The following is a 25,163-nucleotide window of genomic DNA, read 5'->3' as shown; positions in this document are numbered from 1 at the left end:
AGGAGAAAACAGGATTGGGAATCATTGCCCCTCCAGACAGGGAGATGGATGAGGCCTGAGTGGCTGCTTCCTTCCCTGGGGAGAGACTTCTCAGCTCTCCTGGGGCCCCTACAACACTTTCTTACTTTACAGAGCAACTGGCTGGCCCCCTAGTCTGGTGTTGAATTGCAATCATACTTCTTAGAGTCACAGGAGTCACAGGTGTGTGTCTCCTTTTCTGCTTTTTGGTACCTTCACATATGTCAGTCCTCGCATCTCCAGCTGACAGACATGCTCTGTTTTAGACACTTGAGCTTCGGTATTGCACTGCCATCTCGCTTGTTCCCACACTGAATCTTTGAGGAGTTTGTTTTCAATAGACCAAGAATTACTTCATCATTTTTTTGAGCCCAATTAACTAATCAAAGTCACATTTCTTCAGAATGTCTGTTTTCCTCTTATAAAGCAAACTTAGAATAAGAACTTACAAAAAATTAAAAAGACATATTTGAAAGGTATTTCCATTTTAATGATTATAACCAGTTTTGGTATTTTTATATGTTTCTGTACACACACACACACACACACACACACACACACACACACACACACACACACACACACACACACACTGTAGTCTTGGTTTTAGTATGTTCCTTATCTTGATTCATTTGCTATACATACTCATCCAAGTTAAGCAAACACTGTGATCTCTTTGGAGGTGAGTGCCATATGTAATCAGAAACAATCATTTACTAAACTTGAGAAATCTTAGAAGCTAATTCAGAGGTAGCCTTAACCTGTGCAGCTGGAAGAGGCAGACATCTGCTCCTTTGGCATCTTACTTTCATGGGTCATCCCAGTACACACTGACCAATCAAAATCCAGATTGCTGAATGACAAATCTTTCAACCCAAGATGTCATGGGCTTCAGGACCTCGCTATACCTAAAGTCTAGGTAATACTAAAGAATTGTGAGTTCACCAGCATTCCGGAAGCAGAGGTAGGTGGATCTCTGAGTTCGAGGCCAGCTTGGTCTACAGAATGAGTTCCAGGACAGCCAGGGCTACACAGAGAAACCCTGTCTCCACCCCACTACACACACACACACACACACACACACTCACACATACTCACACACACTCACTCACATACTCACACACACTCACTCACATACTCACACACGCACACATTCACACACAACCCCAGTCAAATTTTCAAGAGCATCCCATGAGTACCACATTCTCTTTCTAGTGTCCTCACACTGCACACTGTCCCGTCATATCTGTGGACCGCCCCATTGATAAAGGCTGAAGAATACAACAATCCTCTTATCTAGGAAACTGTTTTGCAAATGCCCAGAAGCTGTATACTTCAGTTTTGCCTCTCCCTCTCTGGGGCGTATGCTTCTACAATGTATATTAGCATCAGAAGATACAAGTCCCTGACCAGGCCCTGCTACCCAAGTGAGAATAGGACTCTTGGGCAGTCACCATGTCTCTTTCCTGCCTGCCAGAAAGCTAGGTGGTCCATTGATCAGAAAACAACTGGGTTTAACTAACAATATGCAACTTCAGCTCCATATAAAAACAAAACAAAACAAACAAATCTTCTAAATAAGAGGTCAATGCCCTCTCCACCCCGAGGGACCTTCTGGAAGTCCACAGTGTGACTATAGCAGGATGCCTAGACCCTCTTTAGATGGGTACAGTTTGACTCACCAGGTTAGGGCCTTGCATCGTGTTAGGTCATGTTCAGTCCATGGATTTTCTTTTCTCGTGATTGATGTGAGATGTTCATTGTAGTGGCCAAGCATGCGACTGGGTTCAATGAATATCACATTTTTCAGTGGCACACTGGCCTGTAACCCTGAACATTATCACTCTTCTATCTCTGTGGAGTACTGGAGAGAGGCTATTCTTCCAGACCCATACTTCCTTTTAAAACTTATACAGAAGGTGTTAGATTGTGGAATATGAGTATATGTGAATAATCCGTGACTTTATCCTTAGTACTTCTATAGCTGTCAGAACTTCATTGAATTTAATTCCTATACTTTGAAAATAGGAATGCTCAATCTTCCTAAGAAAAAAAAGCACACATCCATGACATGTGATTTTTTTTGATAAAGAACCCAGAAATACACAATGGAAAGAAGAAAGCATTTTCAACGAAGGGTGCTGGTCCTAACTGGATGTCAGAACGTAGAAGAATGAAAATAGATTCATATCTATCACCCTGTACAAAAGTCAAGTCCAAGTAGATCAAAGACCTCTACCTAAAACCAGATACATAGACACTAATAGAAGAGAAAGTGGGGGAATAGCCTTCAATGCATTAGCACAGGAGACAACCTCCTGAACAGAACACTAATAGCACAGGCAATATGGTCAACAATTAATAAGTAGGAGTCTATGAAACTGAGAAGCTTCTGTAAGGCAAAGGACACCATCAATAGAACAAAACAGCAACCTATAAAATATGAAAAGATTTTCACTAACTCCACATCTGACAGTGGGGCTCATATCCAAAATATATAAAGGATTCAAGAAACTAGACACCAACAAACCAAATAACCCAATTAAAAATGGATTCTCAACAGAAGAATCTTAAATGGCTGAGAAGCATTTGAAGAAATGCACAACATCCTTAGCCATCAGGGAAATGCAAATCAAGATGACTTTGAGATTCCATCTTACACCTGTTAGAATGGGTATGATTAAACAAACAAACAAACGAACGAACCATGAGTGGCAGCTCTTGCAGGTGAGGACGTACAGCAAGGGGAACACCCCCCCTTTTGCTGGTGGGAGTGCAAACCTGTACAGCTACTATAGAAATCAATATGGAGTTTCCTTGGAAAACTGGGAATAGATCTACCTCAAGAATCAGCTATACCACTCTTTGGCTAGATCCAAAGGACTCCCCATCCTACCACAAGGGCACTTGTTCAACTATGTTCATCGCAGCTTTATTCATAATAGTCAGAAACTGAAAACAGCCTAGATGTCCCTCAACTGAAGAATGGATAAAGAAAACTGTAGTAGACTAGTGGTGGAGTGTGGAGATAGAAACAGGAAGGTCCAGGAGAGTGTGGGGTGGAGAGAGAGTACTGGAAGAGACAGCTGGAATTGGGGGGGGGGGGCATTTGGGAGATGATGTAAAAACCTACTACAGTGCAAACTCCCTGGAAACTTGTGACGTCACTTATTAATAAATACAGAGCCCCAAACAACCATTGTTGATGTTATTTTTACAAAGTGTTTGTTTCTCTTAGTTTATTCCTTAACCCAACTATCACACAAATAATTGTATTTATTTAATAATGAACTTCACAGGACAAGAACTGAACAGTTGTTACTGTATTCTTAACCCTCGAAACTATTTGGTTTCCTCCCAGCATGCATCTCAGCAATACTTGCACTTTGTAGCTTTCCTGCTCCAGCTCTTCTCTCTGATGTCTCTTGAAGCTATCTGCTGAATCCCCTTCTTCCTCTTTTAATTCCTCCTCCTCTGGCTGGCAGGAAGTCCAGCCCTTTTCTCTCCTCTGCTCAGTGATTGGCTGTAGGCTACTTTATTGGCATATCAGGGGACAATTGGGGAGCAGTATTTATACAACATTGAGACAAGTGCTTCTCAGAACAAGGATTGCAACCAGATTTGGGGATGGTGTACAGAAATCTGTATTTGAACTACATAATAACCTGATGTCTACAGGTCATCTTCTATAACTAGTCAGGCTCCCAGCAATGAAAGTGGGACAACAACTCAACCATAAAACCTTTGATCTACAATATGTCCTGCCTGAAAGACATGCTGAGGGAATGGTGGCACAGAATTTGTGAGAATGACCAACCAATGACTAGCCCAACTCGAGGCCCACGCCACGAGAGGGAGCTCATGCCTGACACTACGTGGATGCCCAGGAACCAGAGACTGAGCAGCCCAAGACCCTGGATAGAACCAAATATGTCTTGGCCAAAAAAGCAAAGTCAATAAAATGATTCCGAACGATATTCTATTACACTCATATATTGGTGCCTAGCCCAGTTGTCATTAGAGAGGTACCATTAAGCAACTGATAGAGGCAGATGCAGAGACCCACAACTGAACACTAGGCAAAGCCAGGGAAGCCCCGCAGAAGAGGGGAAAAAGGACTCTAGAAACAGAAGGATTGAGAACACCAGGAGAACATGACCCACAGAACCAACTAGGCAGGGCTCATTTGGGCTCACAAAGACTGAAAGGACAAACATGGACCCTGTATGGGTCTGAGCTAGGTCCTCTGCATGTATATTACGGTCTTATAGCTTGATGTTCTTGTGGGACTCCTAACAATAGGAGCAGAGGGTATCTCTGACACTTTTGCCTGTTCCTGGGTTGCCTCATCCAGCCTTGATATGAGGGTTTGTGGCTAGCTTTACTGTAATTTGTTATGCCATGTTCTATTGATATCCCTTGGGGGCGGTCTCCATTTTCTTCCTGAAGGAAAATGGAGGAGAAGTGGATCAGAGGGAGAAGTGAGGGGCTATTCGGGAGGAATGGATGTAGGGCAAACTGGGGTCATGGTGTAATATATGCAAAGAATAAAAACAAAAAACAAAAATTTAAAGATGTCCAGGATTAACTGAATAGGCCTCAAAGGCCCCAGGAAATCGCGTGGACATATGATGGTACTCTAGTTTATATTTCCCTTCACTATACAAACCCAGCATAGAGAGTCTGAAAGCGTTTCAGAGATTAATCACGCTACAATCAATACTTAATTTTAAAAAGAATTATATCATAAGACAGGGTGTAAAAGCATGCTATTTTCCTATGTCGGTGAGTTCTAGTTGACACATGGCCTGAGTGTCCAGGACACTACCCACCCCCTCCCTTCAGCCCCTCCAGGAATCCTCCATGAGCTAGACTGATATTGCTGTACATTCATGCCTTGTTGTTTACGGCATCAAAGCTATTTGAGGACGATCGAAACACTGACAGAGATTTAAGTGTTTAGCATGTTATATATGCAAAAAGATTAAACATCAAATATAGACCCAAGTTACATAGCTTAAAGTGCCTCGTTTATCATGTCTTGCTCTGTTGCTAGTCTCATATCTATTGCTCATCTAACAGTCAACGGGCCTCGCATAGCCATAAATGGCCTACAAACCAAGCTACTGGATGAGTAATATTTAAACCCAGCACTCATGAAATAAGAAATAGAATTACAGAGTTGACAGAGAGCATAGAACTCTCAGAGAAATAAATGTCAAACCATCTCTGTTCAAAAATGAGATAGCTTACGTTGAGAGAGGTGGAATAGCCTAGTTGCTCAAGCCACACAGAGTCAGCCCCATTGCTTTTCAGCCAGAGACAGAGGGTTCTCTGGAAATGGTATTATTGGCCACAATCTCAAGAGGATGGCAGAGGAGAATGCAGAAGGAGAAAATGGAAGGTTGACCTCTCTCAGGTACCAGGAAAGTAAATCTCTCAGGTGCCAGACCAGTATTCCAGTATTTAAGCTATCATGCCACTGTCTGACTTGAGAGATTCTCTCTCTCTGTCTGTCTCTGTCTGCCTCTGCCTCTGCCTGTCTCTGTCTCTCTGTCTCTGTCTCTGTCTCTGTCTCTCTCTGTCAGCATGCTGCTGGACAGGAACATTGGCATTCTATCCTGGGCACTTTGTCATGTTTGGACCTCCACTCTGTAACTTAACAACACATTCTCTGAAAAAAATTTCCAAGTTCCCCTGCTGTCCTGCTCTCCAATGGGATGTGAGTATCCACCTTGAGGACTCATAGATGTGGTTTTAGGGACTATTAAATGCCCTGAAAAGGAAAGTGTTACTTACTTTTCAGTCCACAGCTTGCATTAAACCATCAAGGAGCTTATGATGGAAACAGCTAGGGACATCTTCGAAAGGGGTTGGGGAAAGGGTACACTTTCAGAAAGAAAAGTCCAGTATACCTGAAAAAGCTACTGTCTGTAATATAGGAAATAACAGTATCATAGAAATGTACACAGACAGCAAGTAATGTATTGCTAAGATTAGGACAAAGACACATTTTCTTATCTCTCTCCATTAATTTGCCCAAATGACGCTAGAAATAGACTCCTACATGTTCCTTTTCAGAAGCACAATGACTTCCTGACTCACTCTCAATGCTGGATGGGGGCTTTCAGAACGCCATATGCAGCTGCAGAGATGCTAGCTACAAAAAAGGAACAAACATGATATATTCTAACTTATCCTGAAATGATTCCTGAAAAAAAATTTTTTTTGAGACAACGTCTCACTTGGTTTAGGCTAGCCTTGACCCTAGCATGTAGACAAGGACTGTCTTGAGTTCTTGGGCGTCCTTCCTACAGCTCCCAAGAACCAGGGGTGGAGCCGCACTTGCTGTATGAACTGATGGGAATGGAAACTAGACTGCCTGCATACTAGGTATGGAAATCTGGTTTAAAGGATACCATGGGACCCTACATGGGATATGTCAGTGTCTGCTGCTCTGTCTGAGCTGTTACTGAAGTTCTCTGACAAAGACCTGAAAGGAGCTGCAGGTGGGCTTCGGCTGGGAGAAGCTGCTATAACCAAACAGGCAGAGTCAGGTGCAACCACTGAATCAGAGATGGCTGTGTGTCCTCCTGTAAGGGTCAATGTTGGCCACCCCTCCAGCTAGTTACACGCTAAGGAAAATGACACAGAATCTTACTTTCACTTCCCACTTTAATATTTAGGGAATTTATCTATTTTACATGGCGGTGGAGGCCTTCTATGCACTCAACAGCAAAAACAGTTTGCTGGTTATAATTCTGAACTAACAATATGTTTACTTTCATGTAGTTAATGCATAGTGAATTCTTTATGTGGTATCTGTGTTTTATGTGTGTATGTGTGTAGATGCATGTATGCCATGGTGCATGTATGGAAATCCGAGGACAATCTTGGGTATAGGTGGTCTATCTTTTACTATGATTGAGATAGGGTCTCCTGTTCACCCCAACCTACACTAGACAGGCTGGTCTGTTTGGGGGTTCTCCTGTCTCTGGTCCTCATATGTTGGGAATGTTGGTCTTATGAAGTGCTACTGTGCTAAGTTTAGAGTTCTGAGGGTTCTGACTCTGGTCCTCATGTCTTCAAATCAAGCACTCTACCCACAAAGCCATCTCCCCAGCCCATAAAGTGTCAACTCCAAAGTTTTCTTTGAACTAGATCAAGACACAAGATCAGCATTTGCCTGAGGATGCAGGGCTGTAGGTCATGTGACTTTCTGAACCACTTGTCTTATTCCTGGGTCCAGCCTTCAACAGCAGTCTTCCAAAGAGAGAACGGGAGCATAATGTGATCAGGTAATGGATATTTCAGGTTAAGAGTATGTCACTACACTCTGAAATAAAACAGCCTGACTAACATAGAAAACATGACGCAGCAGTAACATCTTAAATGTCAAAAAGGCAGGATATAATGACTTGGATATTTTATTTTGACTTTACATGCGGTGTTAAAAACCCAAAGTACATATTATTTACACATCCACAATACAAGTTTACAAGATATCTATACACGTTAAAGTACTCTATAAAACAGTATAGAGCCACTTCACTTAAGGGTTATTTTTTTTTTTATGCCGTACCATTAAAAAAGATACAATCTGTGTTTACCTTTGCACAAATGGATAAAGCATTTAAAATTAAATTAACAGAATAGAGACTAGAATCCATGTTAGAAATTTCAACATAAATACTGATAGAACTCACAGTACAAACTCTAAGGCAGCACAATGTTACAACATGTTATCAGGGGTCACACAGAGTTACCACACCGGGATTAATATTGGTAAGGTAAATGCAAACACATTGTTGGTGGCAGATGTGCAGTGCTTATTGTTGGTTGGTTTAATTGATTAAACTGTGATATTTTAGTTGCAAAGCTCAAGTGCTTTGAGAACAGGCGTTTCAGCTTTTGAGCTTCCAAGAGATCCCAGGGAAACATTTTTTTTTTCCCCACAGAAAAGACTGTCCTTGAAGGAAAAGACCAACTGCACCAGTATTCTACATTCTGTATAAAAAAATGATCTGGTGTTTTGCACCCCACCCTCCCCCAAGTAATGCAAACCATTGTCACTGTCCCCAAGATGCTGCTTGAACTTTACCTGACTGGGTCAGGAGCCTTCCTCAGCTGTGGTAATTTCTAGATTAAAGTTGGGTAGATGACTGGGTGATGTGCAGTGGGTTGACCAAAGTTGTCTGTAGGCTACACATCACCAGCCATCAGTGAGCTCTGCCAAGCTAAGGCTCTAGACACGCTTTCCGCAGGTGCCACATTCCCTCGGAACCTTCATCTGCTTTCATATTATCAGAAGAGCAAGGGTGGAGTGTTTATCATGGCAAGGGTGGGAGGTGCTGCTTCTGATGATGGGGGTGGTGGGGCGGGGCCTTGTTCAACAAACTGCTCTCGGTTGCTGTATGACTGTAAGAGGTCTTCAGGTGCTGGCTGAAAAACATGTACAACTGGCACACGGGAAATGATGCGCTATCGTGGAAACACTCAACATATTGCAGAACTTCTACCACTCTCGTGAATAAGGCACAAAATGCACAGATCCAGGTAAACTCACATGTGGTATTTACAGTTTGCTGTCATTGCCTGCATGACTCAGGAGAAAGTCCTCAGAGCACAGGAGGACAGGATGGGTTTTCAGAGCCTCCCCTGCTAAGCCGATTTGTAATTCTTTTTCTGTCTCTCTCTCTCTCTCTTTTTTTTTTTTTTTTGTCCTGTTTTGCTTTTTCTCTTTGCCTTGGGTGGGGGTGGGGCAGGTAAGAGGAATTAATTTACTATATGGATAACAAAACAACATCACATAATCAAAAGAAACACTTGCAAGTGTGTCCAAGGCTAAGTAACGTGCCTCAGGCTTTGATTCACAGTGGACAGGTGACGGTTACTACTGAATACTGGTAGATACGTCAAGGATACCTCTTAGTTTCTCTAACTTCTTAAGCTGGCAAGGCTGGAGTAGAAGTTCTGATGAATAGCAGCACAAAATTACTTAGAACTCTTAAATGTTCTGACATTGGGTACCACATAGGTTATGCTGATCATGTGACAGTCAAAGAAGCCTTGACTATTCCTTATGGAGCTAAACACAACGAACTGGGCGTGGGAAGAAGTTAGTTCTTTATCAGTCATCTTAGTGTAAACAACTCCATAGTACAAAAAGATGCAATGGGCACCTAAATAAATCCTAATGGATATAGATCTCCCTCTCTTACACACACACACACACACACACACACACACACACACACACACACACACACACATCTTTTAACACAGTTTGTTGGTGGCATTCAGAAAAAAAAGTGCCACACATGAAAAAAAAAATGCTACAGTTTGGGTCACAGGTTGAATTTTTAGCGAACTGCTCGTTTTTGTTTTGAGACGTTCCCATCTTCTCACTTTGACATTTGTGCAAGAGGCAAGGTGAATGCATACATAGGAAAATGTTCACATTTAATGGGAAGACCACACATAATGGCAGTCTACGTTGAACCCATTTTCAAGTATTTGTTCAGTCTTCTGAGCACTGTATCAGCTCTTTATACTGGGGAAGGGAGCTCCTCCAGGCTACACATCCCTTCGGCTTCAAACAAAAGAAATGGAATGACCAGTACCTCCCCTGGATTCGGGCAAGCACACAGAGCCGAAGCCTTGCTGCAGTAGCTACATGTGGCAAGTTCTGATGTTACCAAAGTTACAGAGTTTCTTTGGCTACTTGTTTCTCTTTTAAACACAAGCAGGTATCTTGTCTTAAGGTGCCCTCACAGCTTCCTCTCAACAGCAGGGACAGGAATAAAGCCACACAGGGATAGCACACTTGGGGCCTAGTAAGTGTATTTGTTCAGTGGTCTGACCGATGTGCTTGCAGGGACAAAGGAAGGCTTTGGTGGCACACCAGGTTTTAAGGATGGTGTCCTCTTTAGTCCCGTCCTCGGAAGGGTGCCATTACTGCTGTAGCTGCTCTGTCTGGAGAGGGAAGGCTGCAGGTGGACACTCACTGGTGCCCCCTGAGCATAGTCCACCTTCGCCCCTGTGGCGGCGGGCATATATCCTCCTCGGTTCATACTGGGCTGTCTGGATAACAAAACACCATTTGGTGAGTTTAAGTTTTTAGGCACAGAAGATATAGAGTGCCTCTGGGAGGAATTTCTGTGGTAACCCCTTTGTCTTTCCAGAGAAGTCATTGGGACCCCAGGCGTGGTGGGGACATCTACTCTCTTGGTTGGACTATTCCTGGGAAGTGTTGAGGGCGGGGAGTACAGAGATGCCTCCCGGTTAGGGACCTTGGGTGGGACCTCAGACATAGATCCCACTGGGTCCAGCATGAGGGTTTGATGGGCCATGTGGATTTCCCCCAGGATGGCTTTGGGGTTGCTGTTTGGGTCATTTAGATGCTTCAAGAGATCATTGAGGGTGTTTCTGGAGTCCACAGAACGCCGGTGCTCCCTCTTACTGGACGGCTTTGTAAGAGGGTGCTCGACGTTCTGAAGTTTCCTTTCGGCTTTGTGGGCATTAGAGTTTGAGAAAGATGTGTTGTAGTCATGGGTGGCATTGGGAAGGACAACGGCGCTGGGGATGTGCCCGTGACTCAATGGGGAGTGGGGAGGAGGACTGGAAGGGAAAAACTGGGGGTGTTCTTTCCTTGAAGCACCATGGCTGTGGGCCTTGTCAGAGTGGCTCCTCATGGCCTGCAGGGTCTTCTGGTGGAGGACAGGTGTGGATTCTGGTGTAGGGAGGGCAGCCAGCTCTGGAGGCTGGCCTCGATGGTCCGTGACCGTGGATTTCGTATCCGTGTTGGGTGGCAGCTCCTTCCGACTGGTCAGCAGGTTGCTATAGAGTTTTGGAGAATCTATGTTCTGCTGGTATTCCTTGACGGGGCTGTCGAAGAGACCATTCAGCTTGGCGAAGCTTCCGCTGGAGTCTGTGCACGACTGGGCCGATTCGGCGTCTTTATGGATCTTTCTGTTCTTCCGGACAAACATGTCCCGGTAGCAGTACACCGCCACTCCCGCGATGAACGCGCCCAGCACAAAAGCTGCAAACACACAGGTGATGAGGACGTTCATGTGGACCATCTGGTTGGAGTCGCCAGACTGGACTTCCCACCGAACACCTGCAACAGACATGTAAAGACTTTGAATGAAGTGGTTTAAAAAAAATTCTTAAGTATGAAATAGCTTATACTGAACCAAGACTACCTTCAAACTCTCCATATGCCTAGCCTTACAGGATCAAGCAGATCCCAGAATTTCAGTCTCCCCACCCACCCAGAAACATTTATGCTTGCTGCAAAAGCCAAGGTAACTCTAAGTCTTCCATTTGTATATACTTCCCTCTCCTCCCTCCCCCCAATCTCTCTTAAGCAGTTGTTAGGAATTTTTACAGTGTCTATCTAAAGAGCAGAGTTAGAACATTTCAGAAACCATTTACCTTATGGTTCTCACCTAATTCCTAAACCAGGATTAAAGAGTTGCTGCTGGGGTTAGGGAAATGTCTGAATTAACAAAGACACACATCACACTAAAATAGCCTGCTAATACAGCTGTGTTAACTAGAGCAAAAATGCAACTATCTGGTCACAAACTAAAAGCGAGCACTTGGTCAGTGTTAAGTACAAATGTACACCTGTGCATTTGTTTTCACATTCTGTTTTGAAATTTCATCTTGGGATGAAATATTCGTGAAGTATCTAATACGTAAGAAAACGAGACAGTGGAAGAAAAGAATCTATGTATTAGTTTAAGAATATCATTACGTTATCTGGAGGCATTTGAGAGATACTTAAATTAGACCTAGAAAGTAAAGAGTGAGTTAGTTTGTAATTGTTGGAAATTTTAACGCAACCACAGACACCTAACAATTGGTGAAAGAGAAAGGTTAGACCAAGAGGGATTCAAGCCTGTTCTATGTTATACACACAGCTATCCCAAAACTACTGTGTCAGAGGGACTGGGAGGTCTCTGGCGTCAAGTGAGTATTAAGGGCCTTGAGTATTAGTTGGTTTTAATCAGTTGTCAAAGTTGTAGAATTTAATGGCAGTGTGAAAGATCAGGAAAGAAAAGAACAAAGAAGTGGTATTATTGGGGGGAAATAATCAAAACAGAAATAATGATTATAAAATTGTTTGCAATGAAAATATAAAAAAAAAATCAACAGAAGTAAATCATAAATGACAAGGCAGTGCATAAGAAACTGATTGGAAACCGGATACCATGCTTATACACAAAGGGATAGGCCATGTTTTTTTCTAGAGCATTAAATCTGATAAGCAATTGATCAGGCAGCGTTTAAACTTCATCTACTATGGACTGAAAGTAGTAATTATGGGCAAGTACTATTGTCACGCTTTGTTGCTTATGGCATTTGAGTGACTTGTCACCCCATATACCCTTTCCATATTGCATCTGCAGTCGAAGCTAAGAAGGGGGCTGAGAAAGCCTCCTAGTGAGAATATTTGGTAACGAGAAATTTGTCATCTGTGAGTTTTCATTTTTGTGTTTTGTTTTTGTTTTTATATTGTGAGGGTGACCCTTAAAAAAAAATCCTATGATTTCACTAGGCTCTCAGCATCTCCAGGCAGAAACCATAACAGATTAGACTGTCTGAGCGGCTACTTCAGGAGCCACGTCTTGGGCAAGAAAGTACTCAGGTGTAAACTACAGGACAGCGAAGTCACTGTGGCCTGTGAGAGGCTGGAGGAAGGCATCTGAAGTTCTATTCAGCTTCACCTCTGAGAGCCAGGCCTAGGGAGGGATCAGGTTTCCATGCAGTCAGAGATGAGGTGCCTGGCCAGGCCTTACCCTTTGGGATACCTGATACAGTATCAGTAAAATCAGAAGTGTTTGGGTCATCTTGAACTACAAATTTCCGGGAGCTCGTCAGTTTAGGTCTCCAGGTATCAATCACTTTAGATGTAATTTCTGGGCTACTTGCCACAGTGGCAACAGAAGATGAGGGTACCTCCATGTCTGTGGTGGCAAACAGATGTCCATTAACACGGCTAGCGTGAAGAAGACTTTACTGAACGCTTCCTTGCATTTTAAACTCTAGTAAATGTTCTGAGAAATCCTGTCCTAGAATTTTGTAGAGGCCCCGCCCACCGCAAGGGAACTGGACCAAATCCTTTTCTTGCAAGAGATGAATAAAAACTTGTAATTGACAATGAAGATAAGACTATGCAGATTTCAAAAGTAAAAGACACTTGAACATTGCGACTGAAGCCTCCTCATGGAAGTGTTACACAAGCCCTAGCTCAGGCTCGCTCTGTTCTTGCCAGCTAGCTCTTGGGGGGCGGTTTAATTTCTCTGTCATGTGTACTGTACAGAGGACTTCTGTGAATGGTTGGGGACCCTTCACTGGAGAAGCTATAATGGAACTACATTTAGAAAATACCTGGTCAAGTCCAAGGAAACACTTGATTTTGGACCTGATAAACCAGTTCTGCCTTTCCAGGGCCCCATGTCCTTTGGTAGAGTTCTCACTGCACAGGGAGCCTCCATCCACAGTGCAACACAAACCTTGCTGTGTTCTCTGAAATGCCTGGGGAGTTTCTTCCAAAGAGTTAGCAGTAACTCATGCACAAGCAATGGTATTTACACACTAAATAAGGATGCTGGGATACATGAGACAGGCCAACTTTTTCTCTTCCCCTGAGGGACGAGACTGATGTGAACGCTACGAACAGCATAGTCCGAAACGCAGATGAGCCTCTCGGTGTCTATTACCAGCTTTAACTTTGTAGATTTCCATGAACACATAAGCATATGCTTTTAGACACAGTATAGACTGATCCAATAGTTACAGGAAGACACTTCGAAACAAACACAGACAGATGTGCATAAAGACCCCACTGTACATCTTCGCATGTCAAAATCCAGCTTCATTCAACGGAAGCCTCTTTCACTCCACTGAGAACACAACATTCAGAGATTCCTGGGATTGCCACAAAACATAAAAAAAAAAAAAAAAAGATCTTTAAAACTTAGAAATACACATTTTTGAAAAATGTGTATTGTTCATTCCTCGTTCTTATGAAAGGTGGGGAGAGAAGGGAAAAATTATGCAGTTCTGTCATCCATGGGGTATAGATGGCCAGAAAGAGCATTCACAATGCAAAGGGTTGAGAAGGAAGCTGGGCGGTGGGCGTGCAGTTGAAATGCGGTGTCTGTCGACCCATTTTGACTTTCCTTAAGGATGGGCACTGATCAATGATGGCCCGTTAACATGCTACACACGGGTGGAGGGCTGAGTAAGAAAACATCTTCCAGGACCTTCAGAGGGTTATGAGTCAAAGCAGAACAATGAAGGGCTGCCAAACTGCGCAAAAGGAGGGGAAAGGGGGCTGAAAATGCTGAACTGAAGGAAAGAAAAGACTGTTAATTCAAAAAAATTAAAAAAAAAACTAACCAGATGTTGGACCGCCAAATATTTTGTAATCTGGTGTAGTTGAAGTAGGCAAGCTTTCTAAAGAGATTAAAGGAACAAGAGATCAGTGAAAAGTAATGGAAAGAAAGCAAAAAAAAAGCCTATGAATTCCAAGTAATAGAAAAAAGTCAAAAGAAAAGACTACAAACTAAAAGTCTATTGGTTACACTACCTTTCTGTAGATTTTTTTTTTTTTTTTTTTTTTTTTTTTTTTTTTTTTTTTACAAAAGTGCAAATGGTGAAGGAAAAGGAAAATTCACAATCTTTTCTAATGGACCCCCATGACCGAACAGCTCAGCTTTTGTGAGGTTTAAAAGTTAAATGCGAGGTGGTATGTATGTGTCCCAAGCCATTCTAAAGGCTGGTTGTAAAACAACGTCTGTGTGGAGATGTGGTCAAAAGAAGCAGCTGGAGGGGAGGGGAGGTGTCTGTCTTACCCTGGCAGTCCCCTAGGTGGGCCGTGTTGCCGTACTCTGTGTCTTGCTCGTATCCTCCAGCGCTGTGGTTATGGAAAGCAAAGAAGCCTTCGGTTAACAGCCTTCATAGAGACACAAGGGACAGCCAGGACAGAGCCGAGAACACAGACTGGTTAGTGAGAGTAAGCAGAGAGCACACAGACGATTCAACACACTTGACAATGGGACTCCCTGTTAGTGTAACTAGCATGTCTGAGAGAATGAAACGCTCTCTCTCCAGAATTGCCCCCAAGGGTTGACGTGTCTAAATCTCATTTCCCTCTCAAACTTAGATGCTCTTTAAAAACAACTTTCCCCGTACAAGAAAAAGAAAGGAAGGAAAAGAAAAACAGTATAACTAGACATTTATTTATTTGTTTGTTTGTTTGTTTGTTTTTAGCTGTTGATGCCCTGGGAGAAAATGGCCAGGTGGTCCAGTGTACTTACAGCATCCCCAGGGTCACTCTCTCACAAACTCCCTGGCTTAGCCAACCACAATATGGGTCACGTGATGCAATACAAGATCTGCAGGAAATCAAAACAAACCATGATGTAGGTATTCTCACCCAGCACAAGCCATGCCACTGCAGGAGCCGAAATGAATAAGGAATCAGAAGCTTACTTCTTACAGGATCCAAAGCGCTCGCAGCGGCTGAGGGGCATGCGGACAACACAGCTAGAGAAGCCCACATACAAGGCATGATGTTCTCTGTCCAGCTGCAGCGAGACGACCTTCCTGTCCTCCTCACTCTCCGCGCTGCACCTGTACGTGGGTACATTTTGAAGACACACACACACACACACACACACACACACAGAAGTCAAGCCTGCCCCGACTACACAAGAGGCGCGACTTGGCAGCCAACCAGACCAAGGGCCTAATTTGAGAAATAATAATTATGGGACACAGCTCTATGCTTTTGCATAGCTGGCTACATTTCAAGCTGGACAAAGGGCCCTTAAAACTGCTCTCCTTGTTCGATGGGGCTGCTGGGAAGAATGCCTTGGACTCTCAGAAATGAAATCCTAATGTGTTTCAATCCTCACATGCTAGAGCCCTCTGGGTGTCCCGTGTGCTCCATTCCCCTCATTTATTTCTCATGTGTCTTAATTGTCCAAACGATCTCACTAAACTAAGTATTTTCTCTGTGCGCATGCTTACAACCAGCCACGCCACATGCAGTGTCCTAAAATAGACCTGCAAGGTAAGATGGTGCTAAAATGTTCTCATTTTTCACAGGTGAGAAAGAAGGGCTGACTTATTTTTAAACCCATCAGCTGTTCACCATCCTTGCCCCAGTGAGCTTACAATAACAAACAAGCCTGGAAGGTATTTCAGTGGGGGAGATAAATAATAAAGGAAGAAAAAAACAGAACCTGTAAAAAGCACAGCTAATTTAGACATCTAAAAGGACATGGTCAGATGAGAGAGAGCAGCCATTTTTGAGCAGGGCTGAAGAGAGTTCTAAAACATACTTACTTGGCATGGTTGTAAGCCTCAATCTCTTCAAGTAAGACACTGTTATTCAAAGAGAAAGGACTGGTCTTTGCCAAGACTTTAAGCACCACGCCAGCTTCAGAGCCAACAAAGATGACTGTGTAGTTTTGGTAGGGCCCTGCCGAATGGTCCACTTCGATGGCCGTCAGCCGGTACCTGGTGGTGGAAAGAGGCCAGTCAGACCAGGAGGCCAGTGACAGGAGAAATGGGTGGCAGTACACTCATATAGTCTCACCTGACGCGTGTCTTTGTGAACCAGGGCTCATCAGCTATAGGGGGGACTGCAGCGTCCATCAGGGGGTGGGATTTGATGAAAGACAGGGTCTCATCTGGAAAGTCGATGGAGGTTTTGTAGGCTTCTGCAAGGCCGTGTTTGGCACAACAGCCAGGCCTGAAATGAAAACAGCGATCTTCAATCATTCTCTCTCACATACTGTATTTAGGGAGTATGCACACATTCTGTAGAAAAGAGGCCACGAGAGGAAGGAGTGACAGCAAAACCAGAGGAGTAATGGCATTTCCCAGAATTCCGTAGGCTTTCCCCAGCCACAGGCACAGGGCATAACAGGATAACATTTATTGGCTTTGTGGGGGCAGCCCCGAGAGGAGTGCCCTGCTGGGGTGGGAGGCTGGATGACAGAGAGAGATACATGGTTCCAACGTTCACAGGGGTTTTGTTGGATACAAAACCCTTTGGACTCCTTTCTTTACCTTGGTTTTGGCACTTTGTCTTCAGGTACAGCCGTCCAAACGGAGTCTGGGGTTTTCTGTTCTTTGAAGCGCCCTTTGAACACTTTCTCAATGTCGTCCATGCTAAAGGCACAGACTGCAGAGCCAGGAATGCTGAAAAACGAGAGAATCGTGAGGAAGAGGCCGAGAACGGGGGCCGTGCCGGGTCCATCAGCGAGCACTGAGCACCTACGGGAGGGCCGTGCCCGGGTCCATCAGCGAGCACTGAGCACCTACGAGAGGGCCGTGCCCGGGTCCATCAGCGAGCACTGAGCACCTATGAGAGGGCCGTGCCCGGGTCCATCAGCGAGCACTGAGCACCTACGAGAGGGCCGTGCCCGGGTCCATCAGCGAGCACTGAGCACCTACGGGGGGGGCCGTGCCCGGGTCCATCAGCGAGCACTGAGTACCTACGGGGGGGCCGTGCCCGGGTCCATCAGCGAGCACTGAGCACCTACGGGGGGGCCGTGCCCGGGTCCATCAGCGAGCACTGAGCACCTACGGGAGGGCCAGGTCCTGTTAGTTCCTACCTGTTGAGCTGCGTGGTGAAGACCCCAATCACCGTGGGGACACCATTGATTTGGATTATGTCAGTGATGGACTGTAGAACATCGAAGTAGAAAAAGGAGTCCCCAGGGACGGAGCAGTTAAGCCGAGCCTTTAGGAAGGAAGTCCAGTGTTTCTCTAGGACGCGCTGTGAGCCACCCATATCATTTTTACAAATGCGAGCCACGCGGGAATACACCGCCTGCCCAGAGACAAAAACCGAGCAATGAGATTATGAGCACGGAAGAAGAGGAACACAACAAAACGCTGCTACCCAGGGGAGGAACAGAAAAAACAAATGCAAACAACACAATACAAAACAACAACAAAAAAATAGAGGTGAGGTTCAAAAGCCCGCAGCCTCCTCACTGTACTGCCTGTTGCTAAGAACGCAATAAAGAGCTGCCGAGCGTGCTCCCTGAGGCCTGGGCTTTCTATCTTCCTGGCTGAATGAAAATCACGCCTGTACTTCTGTCTCTAACTTTTCCTATTGCTCTTCATATTATTAATAAAATGTTCAGTCCTTGAATGTGGTCATAGAGGAGTGTGTGATACTTCAGGAGCACACGGGCTTTTACAGAAACACTCTAAACTGAACATTCTCCATTCTGCCTTTGACACTGGACACGTTGAACCCATCAATGGCTTTCTACAGAGTAAAAAAAAAAAAAAAATGTCTACACTTTCTATGGAGATAGAAAGAAAAATAGGAAAGCTTCTGAAAGCCTGAGGAGGCAGCTGCCCCTTCTCTGGGCACTGTGAGGTGTTTCCCAGCAGTTAGCGGCACCATTGGCAACCCGGCTCCTTTGTTACCCTTATGTGCGGTAAAGCGAGTGCTGTGACACAAGACAGGGGAGCACCCATCACTCTTGCTAAGTGGGTGGGAGTCTGTGCAGTTTAACACCACGGCGCACACCCAGCACATATACTTGCCTTGCCTAAGTTATTATGTTCCACGGCGATTTCTCTGAAGAAGAAATATACATAGTTTCCATATTCTATGGCATGAAGAAAGTGTGGCTCTGGAGAAAATTGAAAACAAACCCATTCTTAAAGGATGATTCAATTAGTGTAAGATCCTAAGTGCCAGCTATGTTGCATAACTACGCTTGGAGCAGTGATTTCCAGGAGTCCCAACATGGGTGTGTTCAAGCTTCAAGAGCCTGTGTCTTTAAAGTCAGCTAATGGACTGTAAAATTAAAAAAAAAAAAAAAAAAAAAAAAGAAAAAAAGAGAAAAAGAAAAGAAAAAAGAAAGAAAAAAAAGAAGAAAAAGAAAAAGAAAGAAAAAAGACTCACAGGGAACTGAGCTACAGCAAAGGTCTTTGTTTCAACATATTTATTCATTAACCTATTAACTAGGGAAGAAAACCTCATATCAAAAAATTTTAAAACCCTTGATTTTCAGAATGTAAAGACTCTATAAATATGAACTCGTCAATTCTCACCCACCACTGAAGTTCTAAAATAGGTAGACGGGTATGCGAGGGTAGTACTGTGGTATGGGAGGACACTACTGTACACATTTGGAGTTAGACAATTTGATACGCGAAGACAGGGTCTCTAGCTGGTCGGTTTTGCTTTGGCCACTTGTACCACTGCCTGGATGGACGTATTCCCTGACCTGTCTGTTCGTCCCCTACCAATGTCCTACTTATAAGCCAGACGCCATAAGCTTATCCTAGATGAGCAATTCAAAGCCATGCCCTGAGTTTTCTGGTGGCCTTGGGTGCTGCTTCCACTTCATCCTCCTAACTATCCTCACCAGCCCGAAGGCGACGCCCCTCATAGGTACCTTTGATCCACTTGGAATCGTATTTTATTGTGCGAAGGGCAGAGCCATCACCCATGCTTCTGTAGATGACAGCGTCACTGGCCAGGAAATCGGCCACTGTGGCAGAATATAATTTCCCATCTGAAACCAAAGTTATAATTTGGTAAAATAACCATAATTACCCATGGTGTATTAGCACAGCTCCCCTCCCTGTCACTGTTATCTATGCACAAAGCTACACCTGTGCTCACCCTCAACCTCTCACTGGCTGTCCTATGATATTACCTAATTTTACAGGTGAGGGATGTAAGCACCAAAAATTAAACAACGTGTTCAGGGTGAGTGGCTTAATTAATGGCAGAGCCACGTGTGAGAATACTTATTCCAGTCACTGAGGTACTCCTATGTTTTCACATACTCTTCTTAACAATTTGTTCATGGGCTTTATAGCCTTTGAAATGCTTGGGTCAAAGCATCCATTCAAGGTATGAGCTTTCTTTCTTCCTTTAAATCCTTTTGTACTTTCAACATCATTAATCATTGACATTCAATGCACTGCAGCTTCTTACCAGCAAACAGGGCAACATTGGTTTGTCTGGCATCAAATGGGCATCGTGCCAGGCCACTGATTTCTTCCCCATCATACTCTAAGGTACTTAACTGCAAGAGAATAAAAAATATATATATATATAGCTGTGTCACATCTGTTCAATGTACTTGTTTAAAGGCAATATTGCTTTATTTATATTAAAATTCTATTTGAGGGATTCTGCTTTTTGTATTCTCTTATAACATTAGAGATAAAAACAAATCACTGGGTTACGGCAGAGAAGGCTCAACTCTAACAGCATGCCAGTGGAAAAAAATACAGTCGAAGAGAACAAAAAAAAAACCCATCATACCCAGCATACTTACCCTATAGTATCTGCACATTGGGTTGAAAGCATTGGTACCACAGACAAAAACCATCTCATCATTTCTCGGGACAAATACTTTGATGAAGTTGTGACATTCATCCTAAAGGAAAAATAACAGCATGGCGCTCAGACATCCCTTATGCCGATGTCATGGCGGCAAACCCACAGAGAGGGACTGCGGCAGGCACCCATCTGCTTGCTGTACTCACTTTATGCTTGCCTTTCATAGCACAGTTTTCTCGATCCTGCTGTCTGGACCTCCACGTCAGCTTCTAGATTAATCAAGTAAAATGAAAATTCAGTTTTAACTGGATGCACTTGGTGGGGTTCGGCGGGGGCGGGGGGGCATTACTCAAGCTCAGGAGGAGTGGGGGAGTGAGAATCATTCGCCCTCTGCGGCTGGCGCTCACCTTGCTTGGTATGACCTCTGTTTTGGGGATTTCATTTAAGTTCACTGTATAGACTTGATCCCTGTTGGAAACAAGGCAGTTAAGGCATATCACGCGAACGCACAAATGCTGAGCTGCTTCTTATTTCGTCTTTACAGATCTGCTACCAATGTGCTCTGAAGATCATCTGGTTTCTCTGTGTCTTGAACAACATCTACAGAGGACGTTTTCATCAGTGAGATGTCTGTGTGCATCACTGCAGTCAGAGCAGGGGCAGCCTTCTTTCCAGGCTTGGGGCAAACTGAGTGGGCATCGCGTATGTCTGATACATGCTCGGCAAATTCTAAGTTAGGAACGAATCAAAGAATGACGCTCCCCCCTGCTGCTTTAGCATAGCAGAATGATGTGTGGTTTCTGGATGTGTTGCTGAAAGGCTCTGACTCTGTACGCTGTACCTGGTACCCAGCACGCTCTTCACGGAGAGTATTGTTGGCTACTTGCAATTCTTGATCACAGTCACATATTAGTTTTTCATGAACTAGACACATTAATGCAAGCACCACAAGAGAAAAGAATTTTAATCTAATAAACCAACGAAAGGAAAATTACCTGCCAGCAATATAAAGTGTGTCTCGAATTTTCAACATCAGCTGAAAGTCCAGCCTATGCTGCGATTCGTTGCCTGAAGGGCGTCCTCTAAAAACCGGATATTGCCTTGAATCTGCAAGTAAAAATGGGCTAAACCATCAGTCAGGATTACAGAGCTGAAGAATCGATAGACAGCATTGATTAGCTGTATATAGCATTTGTAGGAAGGGCTTTAACTAAATTCCTTTCTTAAGGTCCTGAATACAAATTAGTAAAAGATGGAGAATGCCAGCAAATGGTCTTTTTCTTTTTTCTTTTTCTTTTTTTGTTACTGAAAATATATAATCCCTATGTATGGGCGGCTGCAGGATGGCACCCAGCAGAACTGGCTCTGTTCCTGCATAGCCGAGGAAAAGCCTGAAGATGATTTAATGTGTGAAACATTGTAAAGACATATTAAAATTTATCTGTGGTGCTGAAAATGAATACACATGGAAAAAGACAAACAAAAGTCATCCTCTGTAAATGAGGACATGGCTTCGGGTGACTTACAGTGATAGTCAACAGTGTTAAGGGGCTCATCGTCTTCAGGGAAGCTGACCGCCCGTAACCTGGAGACCAGAAGGAACAGCATGCAGAACCAGAGTAGAAAGAACCTCATGGTTGGCCAAGAAGAAATCTGAGCTCCCCTTCCTCAGAAATCCCACTTAGCTACCTGGAAGACAAAAACATTATGGAAAGGCCTTTATGCTATGGTGCCGATCGGTTTCTCCTTTGTAGCCAGTTCAATCCCCCCCCCCCCCGCCCTTTCTCTAGCTCCCTACTTATCAAGACGCCTGGCAATGGTAGACAGGTATCCGCAAAAACAGACAGAAGGCAGCACTGAGCCAGAGCTCGCTGAAGCACCTGGTGAGCATGCTGACACCTTAGGTACATTTGCCAGAATTTGAGGCAACTCTGTGTCATCGCAGAAAAATCACCAGAACCACAAACAGAAGTGTTGGCTGCTGATTTGGCAAGGAAGTGGGCAAAGTAGGGATCAGAATTTTAATTAAACTGTAATCTGCATCCCTTCCCCCAGTCCTGAAACACATGGGTACAACATGTCTGTTCCTCTCATGAAAGGCCCAAACTGCCTTGAGAGGCCAGAGCTGTTGACCTTGTCCTCAGCCACTGTTACTGCATAGGTGCTACGGAGGATCTGGCATCGCCTGAGTCACAGTGCTACATTCTGAAGTAGGTGTTTTGAAGACCAATGTGGAAAAAGGGGTCAGTGACCCTGTATTAGGGTGAAAGGAACAAAAAAAAAAAAAAAAAAGAATAAAACAATTTCCTGAAAACCAATCAGTAAAGCAGGAAGTGACAGAGTAGGCCAGCTGGTACTCAGCCTCTAGGGACACCTACATTCTAACATAAAACCATTCAGACACAAACCAATACCCTAAGTACCCTTAGCTTTACTGGGATTTTTTGAGCTGTAGGAGGCCTTAGGGACCATCAGGCCTATCACCTTCCTTTGTTAGATGGGAAAAAACTAAATTCACTCTGACTTTCATGGTGCCTTTAGGGCAAGGCTGGAGACCAGATCAGTCAGCTGAGTCCCTAACCAGACTCTTTGCTCCAAACTCGACTGAGGAAATAAATGGGTGTTTTTCCTTCAAACAGATGGTATTACAAGGAGACTTTTTGAAAGAAATGGCTATATTCATCATTTTTATTGAAGTTATGTTTCACAGATATTAAATCACACATTAAATATGTACAGTTACTATAGATCAATACCCCAATAAAACTATAAAAACAGAACAGAGCTAAGAGATCTGTAAATGTTTGCAACTCATTGAAAAAAAAAAATAAACTGGCTTTTCTGGACCAACGGGAGAGACACTATTGTGTGAGTCTGATGCTGTTGCTTTTCAGCAGTGCCATCTTTTCACCACCAAAGCTGTCACTCTCAGGGGCTGTGCCAAATAATAGTACATACAATAGCTTCCCTCTGTATACCTAAGAACCATGGGGCAAATTATAAGTGCCCATCTCAAATTCTGGAGAATACAATCATTCAATATTTTAAAAATGTGAATATGCACAGAACACACTATTTCCTGTTGAGCTAAAGTATAAGAGTAAAACTGTAATCTTAACAACAGGCCTAGTTTTATATGGAGAGAACAATGTTCCAATTAAATCTTTGTTAACGGGTAATGGATCTGGCAGTTAAGTTAATGAACAAAAATGCTTCACAAAAAGCACGGTGGAGCAGAAATGATGGCTTGAGCTTGCAACAGACAGAACTCTACCAGAACCCCGGAAATGGGCTTCAATCCCTATGAGAATTGGCCTCCTTATTTATAAAACATACTTCCTCTCATCAGGTAAAAATGAGCTAAATGGCAGCAGCATAGCTGATTCTGAGCAAAGATCGCACCATGGACAGCCAGGTTGACCTCAAGAGTCTGAACAAGGTCTGGTGAAAGATGTTCTAAAAACTGATGGGAATCTGTCCAATTTCTCTCATAAACAGAAGGCTACTTAAAAATGCTAAAGGACTATGCTTAGAATAAATTTTACAGCTGATTCCTACCTCTCAAACCTTCTCTTAAGAATTTTAGCAACCCAATCCTATGACTCTATTTATTTGTCCTGGTATCACGCCTCCTGTGTCTTCAGTTGTGACAACCCTTATTCTCTTTGCCACATCTTCCGAAGCAGCCTCTCCCTGCCTTGTTTCTAATGCTTTCTGTTTGCTCAGAGCCCAGACAGTTCTAGCAGCCCAAAAAGACTAATGTGCTCTAAGCACCAAGTTTGGCAGTGGCTCCGGTCCCAAACTGCATCTTCCGGATGGAAAGTCACTTGGCTCTTTCTGCCCAGAATCATGAAAAAGGGCCTCAAACACTCATTGCTCCTAAAGAAATGTGGAACTACGTGCATAGGAAACAGAAAGTTCTGTGAGGCTTTCTTCCTGGCTCCCATCAGCCAGGCAGCATCTATGTGTCCCAGCACCGGAAGCAGCCCTCCTCTGTGGGAACCTAAGGCCAGGCATGTTGACTCACAGCTAGCCCCAAGCTATGGCTGTGAGCTGTGAGGTCTTCTAGCACTTTATCTGATACACACAGAACTTCTCCCCATAGCCTGCCTGCAGCCAACGTAATACTTCACAAATACAGCCCAACACCAATTGCTTTCTGTCCTTGAAGAAAGCTTAATTTAAACAAATACAACTTTGCTCTTTGATGCTATACATGAAAGTATCTGCTGTTGTACATATACCAAAGCAGGGCTAGGGGTGTGTGCGCGCGCGTGGGGGTGTAATCTGGAAATCCATGAGAGAAATGTACCAAATAGAGAAATAATCTGCATAGAAATCTTTCAGGTTATTAAGATTTTTGAGACTTGGTGTCACTATGTAGCCTAGGCTATCTTTGAGCTCACTATGTAGCCCAGGCTGGCTTCACATTTCAGCCTCTTAAAGTGCTGGAATTAGAGCTCTGTTACACCATGTCTAACTTCCTTAGGGAAGAGCTGAAGGATTCGAGGGCTCAGCAGAATCAGGGCACTGGTTAGGTGATGCAGGAAGCCAAGAGTCAAACAAAACATTGGGAAGGATGCCAACTGAGGGATGGAAAAAGCTAAAATTTGTCTGTCACATCTACTCCCTGGGTCTGGACTTCAAGTTGACTTAGTTTATCAAATGTAAACTAGGAGCAATTGTCTTTACGATCTCCTTGGCCCTTCTGGGGAGTAAATAAATGATTCACAGAAGACATCTAACTTAACCTGATTAACAGCAAAATTCTAGTGGCTCTTTAGTAAATACT

The 25,163-nt window shown here is 43.8% G+C and overlaps 1 protein-coding gene across 1 annotated transcript in view; it reads right to left on the bottom strand.

Annotated features, from left to right (window-relative positions):
• Positions 1 to 8,744: 8,744 nt before the first annotated feature.
• Sema6d (semaphorin 6D) overlaps positions 8,745 to 25,163 on the bottom strand; it is a 57,735-nt gene continuing 41,316 nt past the window's right edge. The window contains exons 2-19 of the mRNA XM_051144527.1: positions 21,898 to 22,060; positions 21,367 to 21,478; positions 20,779 to 20,839; positions 20,578 to 20,640; positions 20,367 to 20,468; positions 20,021 to 20,111; positions 19,473 to 19,592; positions 18,613 to 18,701; positions 17,664 to 17,881; positions 17,116 to 17,247; positions 16,640 to 16,795; positions 16,387 to 16,560; positions 15,529 to 15,669; positions 15,354 to 15,431; positions 14,889 to 14,989; positions 14,434 to 14,490; positions 12,828 to 12,995; positions 8,745 to 11,140 (exon numbers count right to left, since the gene is read on the bottom strand). Of these exons, the coding sequence (XP_051000484.1) occupies positions 9,852 to 11,140; positions 12,828 to 12,995; positions 14,434 to 14,490; positions 14,889 to 14,989; positions 15,354 to 15,431; positions 15,529 to 15,669; positions 16,387 to 16,560; positions 16,640 to 16,795; positions 17,116 to 17,247; positions 17,664 to 17,881; positions 18,613 to 18,701; positions 19,473 to 19,592; positions 20,021 to 20,111; positions 20,367 to 20,468; positions 20,578 to 20,640; positions 20,779 to 20,839; positions 21,367 to 21,478; positions 21,898 to 22,006 (3,261 nt within the window). The 5' untranslated portion in view covers positions 22,007 to 22,060 and the 3' untranslated portion in view covers positions 8,745 to 9,851. The remainder of the gene's footprint in view (positions 11,141 to 12,827; positions 12,996 to 14,433; positions 14,491 to 14,888; positions 14,990 to 15,353; positions 15,432 to 15,528; positions 15,670 to 16,386; positions 16,561 to 16,639; positions 16,796 to 17,115; positions 17,248 to 17,663; positions 17,882 to 18,612; positions 18,702 to 19,472; positions 19,593 to 20,020; positions 20,112 to 20,366; positions 20,469 to 20,577; positions 20,641 to 20,778; positions 20,840 to 21,366; positions 21,479 to 21,897; positions 22,061 to 25,163) is intronic.

The sequence above is a fragment of the Acomys russatus genome, chromosome 4, assembly GCF_903995435.1.
Source record: "Acomys russatus chromosome 4, mAcoRus1.1, whole genome shotgun sequence".
Classification (NCBI taxonomy): Eukaryota; Metazoa; Chordata; class Mammalia; order Rodentia; family Muridae; genus Acomys; species Acomys russatus.
This window is presented reverse-complemented; position numbering and strand designations above follow the sequence as displayed.